The sequence below is a fragment of the Cyphomyrmex costatus genome, unplaced genomic scaffold (assembly GCF_001594065.2).
Source record: "Cyphomyrmex costatus isolate MS0001 unplaced genomic scaffold, Ccosl1.0 scaffold159, whole genome shotgun sequence".
Taxonomy (NCBI): domain Eukaryota; kingdom Metazoa; phylum Arthropoda; class Insecta; order Hymenoptera; family Formicidae; genus Cyphomyrmex; species Cyphomyrmex costatus.
Window position 1 is genome coordinate 1,135,058 of NW_017275598.1, and position 10,291 is coordinate 1,145,348.

Below are 10,291 nucleotides of genomic sequence, written 5' to 3' on the forward strand. Positions count from 1 at the left end.
AAATTTAGTATTGGCCTCACTTTATTCCACTCGAATTACCTTACAATAATCTAATTATAATAATAAGCACGCCCAATAAACATAACATTCTCGCGTGAGACCCTGTCGTGAAAATACAATTCCAGCTGATCGCGACACTCCGCAGTGGCAAGTTGTTCTCAAGGCGAACTGCGTTTTCCGGAGTAAAAGCGAACGCCCACTGAAGAGAAAAACGAGAAATTTTATTTACATTCCTTTACAACTCTTACTATATCTAATCGGTACTGCTTGTTATCTAGACAATTTTTCGACGAATGATAATATGCGTGACAATAATTTTAATGATCGATAAAAAGATAATGTTAAATATTATTTCCTAATATTAACTCGATGGATATATTCGTGAAAACAAATAATTAAAATAAGAAGTCGAAAACTCAGATCTTGACGCCTATTTGCTTAAAAAATAATTTCAAAAGCCCTCGAAAAATTCTTTTGTTTTGTTTCCGATAAAGGAAATATGATAAGGCTAACCCTTTTAGAATAACATATTAATTTCCATCAAAATTATTTTATATTTTGCAATTTATCACAGTTTTTCGCTATTAGAACAATGTGAAATTTATGTACAAGTGTATTATTTTTTTGTATTTTGGATACATATTTTAATTGTTAATTAAATACTATTAATGTGAAAAAATCGTATTACGTGGACGGAATAGAATTTTATCTTTCGACTTACGATTTTAGACGTCAATAGACTAATAGTTTTCAACTTCCAATTGTAATATATGATCTATTCGCGACAATCATCAATCACACTGCCATCCACTTCAGGTAGAGTGGGCCACGCCGAAATTATGACGAGTTATCCAGTCGCCGACGCGTCCCATTCACGAATAGAATACAAGACCAACACGCAACCGAAACAAGCAATCGAATTTGGGATCAATCATAATATGTAGGCTACGGTTCACTTGATACTATAAATACTTTGAAGCATTCTTTGATTGGTCAGTTAGTAAAATTTTTCTGATAGTCAATCAAGTGCTTCGAAACATTTGCAACATTAAATAGATCGCACTCTTATAGCTATATTATAATGTATATAGCGCTTAATTGTTCTACACGAAAATTAAATTCTACAGCGATGTAACGTAAATCTATTCTATGAAAAACATTAGAGTTTCAATATAGCGTTACAGTTGAGCGGCATAAAATTTTGTTGAGGTTCAAACGATTGATCCCAGACTCTCCTACTCTTCGGTAGGCAAAGGAGTAGGACTAGACGGCCTAGTAGTAGCCGAAGCTGATGTCGTGCAACGGCGGTGCCACTCCCTGAGGCAGAGCGTAGTCCCTGGCGAGCTGGTCCAGGATACCGCCATTTGCGCCGCTGCGGGCCTGCGGTTGGGAACGGCCATTAGCCTGATTCGGCGCTGGACTGAACTGAGCTGGTCCCTGATTGTAGAGCTGTGAGGACGGTGCTGGTTCGTAGTTCTGGTGCAGCAGAGCCTGCTGTCGCGGCGCTTGGGGTGCTGCGGCAGCCGGAGTGAAAATTGGAGGTTTAGGAAGCGCGGGTCTGCTTGGGGCTACCTGCGCGGGAGCGTATACAGCTTGGGTGTGTGACTGTGGCTGATAAGCTGGACGAGCCAATTGCCGTTGCTGTTGCTGTTGTTGCTCCTCGTAAGCCTGCGCCGCGAGAGCTTCTTTGCTGGTGGTCTCGTCGAATAGGGTTGGAGGAGCTACGGTGATACCTTCACCGGCCGGTTGGAAACCATACTGATCCGCGCCATATTCGACTATACGGACCTTGCCGGTGTCATCGACGAAACCGTATTTGCCCTTCACGTCGCCGGTCGGCAGTTTGGTCTCGATTTTGAAGGAGCCATCCGCACCCTCGAAACCGTACGTGTATGAGCCATCCTCATTGTGTCGATTGATTTGCTTCAGAATTGCCACCGGCGTCGGCTTCGGATTCGCTGGTGCAGCCGATTGACGATCCGGATCGGTCGCGTAGCTACGTGGAGTCGGCTGGCTAGGTCGTTGAGAGTCATATTGGGCATAATCGTCTATATAATTATCGCCAGGTCGCTGGTACTGCTGTGCCGATACCGCTAGCAGTGCGGTGAGCACCGTTGCTACCTGAAACGCGGAAGCACTGTCAGTTCATTTTATTTTGACACATATTACCAATTAATATTGGAAATTGCTTATATATTAGTTATAGAAGTAGCATTTAATTGCAACGTTCCAGATAACTTGCATAAGATATCTAAAAGACTTCATTAATTAGACATCTTTTTGACATCTAAAAGACGTCTTTTAGATATCTTATGAAACATAAATGTTATCTGAGTTTTTCTTATATTTCGCACATATACATTCAATTTTAATTTAATTATGTAAATTGAATTGTAATTGAGTTGTAATTTATAATTTTTTACTCAACACGGTATAAATGTTATATGTGTTATATAACTATTATAATTTATATTATACATAATTATACTGAGTAATAAATTATAACTAACAATTATATAACATTGTTAATTGATATTTACTGGAAAGTCATTGTTTTAGATTTATGCATCTTTTTCCTAACTATTTAATAACTTTTTAATTTTGTAATTTAGGTAATAGTTAAGACAAACTACAAATTACATACAAAAATTGTAGTAGATAATTCAGGATAGTAATAGACGGTCATTTTACAGCTTCTTGCTTTAGTGCCGCTAGATTTATTGAGTTGCCATTCTTATGCCATTCTGTAATGCTTGTTACGTTTTTACTCAAAGAAAAGAACGTCAAAATTTGATACAAAGTAAAACGAGAATGCCGTTGCGCATGACGTAAGGGTGGACGTATAGTGTTACAAAAGTTTTATGAATCATTAACTACGTAAAATGCAGTTGTGGGATTAGCGCGTGACAGCGCGTGAACTTAAGGCTGTCTAGCAAGCTATAGAGAGCAGAATCTTAACCGCCAGATGCGTTCAACGTTGCAATACGGTTGAGAATCGATTGCGCGAAGCTCGAAGGGTGTCGAATTCCATGTCAGCAAAATGGGTCTTAAGTCGCGAAAACCGAGCTATGAACCGAGTACACTGATATTGAGAACCGATAAATCAAGTTATTAATCGCGATCGTTCACGCGTGACTATGCATGCCTTATCTATCCCATACGTGCGCGATTACGACCGCGTGCTGATTCTAAAATTAACAAGAAATAATTAATTCATTCAATCTGCATAGTATGCTTCCTGTAACTCTAAGTAGGCGCAAAATGCCGAGAGCCGGCATTTGAACCAGCATCAATTAACCGGATTTGCGAACTAATTAAAAAAAACTAACTATTAAACCTCCGTGAATTTATTTCCTTTTATTGTATTATGCCACGCTGTTATACTTATGTTACATCATTATCTCTCGTCGATTTCTTAATACGAATAAAAAGCGATTTTGTTGAAATATCTAAAAATTTAGCTAGATATATAGATATAACTTTGTTTTGGACTGTCAAAATAATTATATATAAGAAATTAAAAAATTCAGCAATGCTACAAAAAATAAGCAATATTATAAAAAATGTTGATATACTAACAGCTTGAGAATACTACTTAATTATTTTGATAGTTCAACAAAATTGTTTTTATTATTTCTATATTTATTGTTAACCAATTTCTTTTTTATTTCAGCAAAACTGTATCTTTCGTGTGTTATTCCCTATTTTCTCATACATATTTTATATTGTATACGGGGATATTTGATATTAATTAGCAATTCTTATTTCCGTTTTCCGTATTTCGTTTATGCTTAGTTACTGGGGTGGCCTTCCGTGTGATTTTAGAAAATTTAAAATACGGAACATGACTAAACTGCGTTTCTTTTTTCCTTCCTATTTATTTCCATACAATTTATTTATGAAAAACCGGTAGAAAAATATTTTGAGAGTTCGGAATATTTTCATCACAGGAAGATGGAGAGAACAACGAAACAATAGTCTTACATGGCGCACTTTTGCTGCAGGAGTTAATTAACCATGGTTAACTGATGCTGGTGCAACCGACCTCAAGAACTGTTCATATTCTCGTCGGTCATCGCACACGACCGCACTCGAACATAATGATGAATTATATAATAGTCTTTCTACAAGCGTCAGTAGGTGCGCTGTAAAAATAAATGCGTCTCGCCCGGCTCATAATAGGTGAAATCATAATAAATTTTTCCACGACGTGGAAGAAAGTAGGAAACGGGATCACAAGAATTGCGCAACGCGACCAAGCCTATACGCCGGTCATTTTCAATCGTTTCATTTCTTGCCGCGAATTTAATGATTCCAACGTGAGCAACATGATTCTTATATGGTAAAACGAAAGACAATGAAATGTTAATAAATTGATGCAAAAATTCAGAGAATATCGCGGTTTAGTGTAAGTGTTCTTTAATCACGATCTTAAGATTCCTTTTATGAGACTGTAAATCACGTGAATTTGTATACCTTTTATAATAAACTGTGATATGATTCTTTATCGCCATAATTAGATATATATTTAAAATATCGCATAAAACAGTTTATATTGCCAACAAGCACAAAGAATGAATATAAAGAGGAATATAAAGAGTTTGCTGATAAAGCTAAAATGTAATAAGTGAAAATCAGAATGAATTCTTCACGGCTTGTATAAGCGTCAATTTTCCAAGCTCACGATACGGATATGCACACTGGTCACAGCCACTATCACATCACACGCGATTTTCCTTTTGGCATTCCAAGGTGGTATTTTTCATTTTGTTTTCAGGCAAAGATCCGCGAGACGGACCTTTGCGGAGAGAACAATGACGAGACGACGATGATGCTGATGATGCACTCAGATACATACCGTCGCGAGGGTGTGCATCGTGTTTCCCGGCGGTCGGTGGTTGTGTTAGTGTGTGTGAATGTAAGTAGGCAGCGAGGCTAGAGTACCGGCGATTGCTCGAACTGAGGCCCTCATATACCTTACTGGAGCCCCCCCGTTCCTGCTGACCCCCGCTCCCTTCCTCAGTACTCCTGTTCGCTCCGAGGGACTTTCACTATCTATTCGACTCCTGTACGTACCGTACGGTCGCCTTGTCTCGTTACAGCACCTTATATCCCCTAAATATTCCCCACCAGCTTCTACCTTCTCGGGAATCTGGAAAATCGCACTCCATCGCTCGGTTGTTTGATCCGCGGATCGATTACGAATAGAATTTCATCATTAATAGCGTAATACCCGAATCAAGCTGTTTCAAAAGACTATCATTTCTACAGTGTACTGTATACACTGTTAAAAACGAAATAATTTGGAAATCAGTACGACACGATCAGGAAAATTCTCTTTGCCTGATATCTTGACTTCTTGAATGAACAGAACAAATCTTGTTAGAAGTTAGCAGCTGATACAACGATCATGTAACCCGTCCTGACGAAAAATTGGATCAGTTTTGCAAAACTGGTGTGCCGAGTTTCTAAGGTGAGATATTATGTAAAACTGTAGTGGATAGGTATAGATTGGGACCACGAAAGAGAAATTACACAGGAGCGCTGTTTCAAATAATTTGACGAGTGCACTCGTTCTTATCACTGACCACCGTTTTGCCTGTAATCGTGGGATAAGTTGGGAAAAACGAGCTATTTTATCTATCGCTGTGTCGTTCAGTCTTTCTCTCGCTACGGAACCATTTTAGATCCAGTACTGAACCACTAACTTAACGAGTTTTGCAACTCCTGTGTCACGCACATTTGTGTAACTACCCTGAACATGTTATACTTTATACCTATTTTAAAATTAATTTGCAACTTACAAATTTAAGAGTCTACTTATGTCTTTTACATATAGAAACTTAGGTATATGTCCACTTAGATTGTAAACATTACGGTGCAACTATCAAAAGTCATTAGTGTAAAATAAATACCAGCTCGAGGCTTATATTAATTATTTTATAATTCAAAAGAAAATATCATTTAGATATTTTTTATATGTTTTTTATCAACATGGAAAGAACAATTTTATTGAAGTATTTAAAAATTTGACTAGGTACACAAATCTAAAAATAATTTTGTTGAATTATCGAAGTAGTTACGTAGGTAATAAAATATGATGATAATGCTAGTAATATCGAAATGTCTTCTAGCAATTATTCTATGTAATTGTTTCGATAATCCAGTGAAATACTTCCAGCTTATCTAATCTAGTTAAATTTTTTCAATGATTAAATTCTTAGCTTTTAGGTTAAATTATTACGAAAGCGAAGAAATAAAACCTGCATAATAGTATCAACGCATACTTGACCACTAGCTATTAAAGTTTAATGAGAAGACGTAAGTTTCTCACTGGCTATGCTTGAAGTATTTCCTACCGAAATCGCATTTCCTGTGAACACATAAATTGTACGAGATCGTTGACGTGCGGAGGATCAAGTGTAATTGACCGCAATTCGAAGCGTCGGGTTTATGCAATATCAATCTCAACAATACGTTCTGCCCCGCGACACTCACTCTCGGTTATGCTCAAGTATAATAGTATCTTGAAAAAGAGAAAGTGTTATTATTATATATCGCCTCGCCCTAATTTGATTATACATATTTGAAAATCAAATATCGATAGGATAAGATAAACTGTGTAAATTTATGGAGAAATATTCTATTATAATTTGTCTTATATCATGACTTTGGAGTGATAATTTTCACAAACAAATTAACGTATTACATATAAGCGGAAAAGAAGGAATAATATTGAAATATAAACAGCCTTTAAGATTCATACACTTGCGCTGTCTGGTTTCCGTTAGATTCCACGTTATAGTCTGGGAATGGAAAGCACGGCATTGAGTCTCAAAATATAATGGCGTGACTCTCGTTCGTCTCCTTGAAACTGACCGAATGCAAGGTTGAGCAGCGATTCGGTAAAATGGAGTACGGCCTTTACAGGCCGGCCGACCGGTCACTCGTAATGTTTTCACCTGAGTTTACGAAACCGCGCCACGAATCGCATGGGTTCCGCCTGTGAAATTATGCGGTGGATCGGCATTTTGTAACTTTCTATCGGCATATTAGATGGCCGGCAGACCAATCGGCTGATATTCCCGCCTCTTATTTCGTTAGCTAATTTTTCTCGCCGCGTCACGCTCTAATTAATATCGATAATGTATCGACTCCGATATTTTCAATATAATTTTAATAATTTTATTTAATGTAATATAAATTAAATTATTTAAAATTAATCAGCCAAATAACAAAAGCACTAACTACAATCGAAGCTAGATGTGTATAATAATATTTCCATGTGTATTTTAAATACAGAATTCCTTTAAGTAGACTTTGTGTGTGCGTGCGTGTGCCGATTTGACCTCCATGTTTGAAAACAGCGGTGGGCAGCGCCATATTTGTGTTCATTCATTTTTAGGATGGGTGCAGAGCGTTCAGACCTTGACAGAAAACCTGAAAGCAGAAAAACAGTAACCAATAAAAATATGCATTGGCAGTAAACAGTACAGAAAGCCAAAACCAGCGACTACCATCGCGAGTTTTGATTGGCTACCGCTTTTCTGCCTTGAACCCACTTTGACATGTATAAATAACACGAATAATCATTGTTCAAATAGGTATTGAAGTATCTACATAAGTATTATCTCTTTATCTTTATAATAATACTTTTGAAAATAAAATTAACATTGCTTTCTACTTTATATTGACTATTACAGTTTATTACACTGCATTTTCTATATTCTTATTTTTCAGAATATAATAAAATTAAAAAGCTACCATGAAATAACATTTGACATTTGTCATAATTTCTGTAATGACTAACTTTTCAACATAAATTTACCCGATACTCATAGACAGGACATATGCATATGTGAACTGAAACAAATACAATTCAGATTTTGTATTAGGTTCATCTCTTTTTATCATATTGAATCAGTAGCCTAATTATATTGAAGTCTCTCTCTCTCTATCTCTATAACTTTAAATATATCTATTTTGGATATAACTGCGCCGATTACTTTCAAACTTACAACACAATTATTTGAAATAATAAAAATTATTATTGTTATATTGAAAAAAATTATTGATTAATAATATCTTTTATGATACAATTTTCGGTTTAAGCAAATTGTACGTCGGTTATTTGTTGGTCTTGAAATATAGTCTTAAACTGAAACTAGAGTAGTAATATCACATATTAATCTTACATATACTTGTAATGAATATATTTATAGTATACTGTGTAATATATAAAATATAAACGTGTTATTTTTTTAAATGTGAAAAGAGGAAATTTTATACTTTTTTTTCTTGTGCTTATGTAATGCGTCCTCAAGGTCTTCAACGTGATTACGGTGGTGTGGTTTAATGATGACTTCCACGAAGCGTACTCCACAATTAAGATTCATGATAATCATCCGTGAATGACCCATATTATGTCTGCATTTACAGTTTCGTTTCGCCGAAGATTTCGCGGTGACTCCCAATGCCGCTCGGTGAAAGGGAGTAATATATCGATTTTTACAATAATTGAAAAAAGTTTTTAATATTTTAATAGACCAATTGGTTTAATCATTGTATATTGCCTATATCAAATGATATGATAGCTTCCATTATACCATTTTAACTCGTAAAGTTTCATTGAATTAGTAGATGATACATTTAAGACGTCAATTAATGCCGATTATTTTAATTAGAAAAAGTAGAAACGTATTAAACATTAGTATCATAAGAACAGAATGTTTTAAATATATGATAACGTATTTTTCAAGCATTTAAATAATTAACGATTTAAATAAGAATGATTAATAAATTTTTAATACCACTCTTCTTTAATATTGAAACAGAAACATATCAGATTCATAATAGTCTAATAATACTTAAAGAAAGATCGAATAGGTCTCATCGTAAATTTCCCTTTAATTCAGTTAAGTATTATCCAGTCATAATATATGATAACACATATACACACAGAATTCTGCGTAATTTGTTATGAAGTATGCAAGTTTCGCCTTTCACAAGTCGCTCTCTTCGAAAATAGCCGTAGTGCTGCTAGCCCTGACATTTACTGATATAGATCATCTCAGGTCGAATTAGTTCCTTGATATGCGGTCGTAGGACGTCCAATAATGCTATTCATGACGTACGTTCCTCTTGTCTCCTGCGTTTTGTGGCATTTTTATTATGTAACTGTCACTGGGCAGTGCAACGATTTGCAACAAAAGCCAATCTCAGGCTGTTGCCGCAAATAATCCAACAAGATTACAACATAATCAAGAATAATCAGTTATCAGTGACAATTTTTCCGGATATCGAAACGCACAATTTTTTAACGGTTCGATGACAATTCGAAGTTAGCAGCTTCCTCCGATTAACGTTACGACTTTCTATTTTTATGCAACAATCGGAAAGGATTGGCCGAGCTTAACGACAACTCGATCACGGTTCGCGCAGGAACTGGATCTCAAGTCCGCAAAAACTCGATGGTGTGTTCGGCGCTCGCTAAGAGAAGGTGATATGATTAGCGCTTGGATTATCTAAAACGTAAAAGTCATTCTATCGTCGTGGCACGCGCGCGTATTCGGTAAAAAAGAACCAGTAGACACGCGCACAATTATGTATAAATTATTTTACGTCTTAAAATTAAGGTACAATATTGAAAACTAAAATGTAGTAAAATATTCTTTAAGTAATTTTTCAGAAAATTATTTTTTTATATTGAAATCTGTATTATAAAAAATGTTAGCTAAGAAAAATTAAATTGCAATTTTTTTATGGTGTTACCAATACATATATTAATAAAATTAAGTAGTTCTATTTAAAGTTATCTATATTATAATGAACTCAATATTAAAAATCAACATGATATGTATATTAACATATTGCAATATATATTAAAGAAATGCAAAAAAAATTATATGAAAAAAACGTGACATTTTCTTATTAATAAAAAGCTTCATGTTAAATTTTATTGATTTTTAACGTGTGAATTATTCACGAACAAATAAAGAGTGAATTATTTGGTTGCGTGAATAATCATTAGTGATACATGTTATGGCGAAACGAACGCTAATTTTTTATTCAATCTTTGTTGCAATTCATAACATGTTTTAACAGACTGTAGCATAGCGTGAACTGAAAATATAAAAATTAAAAAGAAAGAAAATTTAATAAATGAATAAATAAATACAAATATTAGAAAAGCTAGAGTTATTTTAGTACAATATTATAATATATCGTGTTTTGATAGGAAATACAAATGACTTTCAGTTAACTTAGCGCGAATGGACTTGTTTTATAATTA

At 35.1% G+C, this 10,291-nt stretch overlaps 1 protein-coding gene across 1 annotated transcript; it reads right to left on the reverse strand.

The window, feature by feature from the left end:
* Positions 1 to 631: 631 nt before the first annotated feature.
* On the reverse strand, positions 632 to 4,933 carry Cpr97Ea (cuticular protein 97Ea). Its single transcript, XM_018536778.1, has 2 exons — positions 4,859 to 4,933; positions 632 to 2,121 (listed from the first exon to the last, which is right to left on the reverse strand). The coding sequence occupies exons 1-2, from the start codon at positions 4,874 to 4,876 to the stop codon at positions 1,273 to 1,275; spliced, it is 867 nt and encodes a 288-aa protein (XP_018392280.1). The 5' UTR covers positions 4,877 to 4,933; the 3' UTR covers positions 632 to 1,272.
* Between the last annotated feature and the right edge of the window lie 5,358 nt (positions 4,934 to 10,291).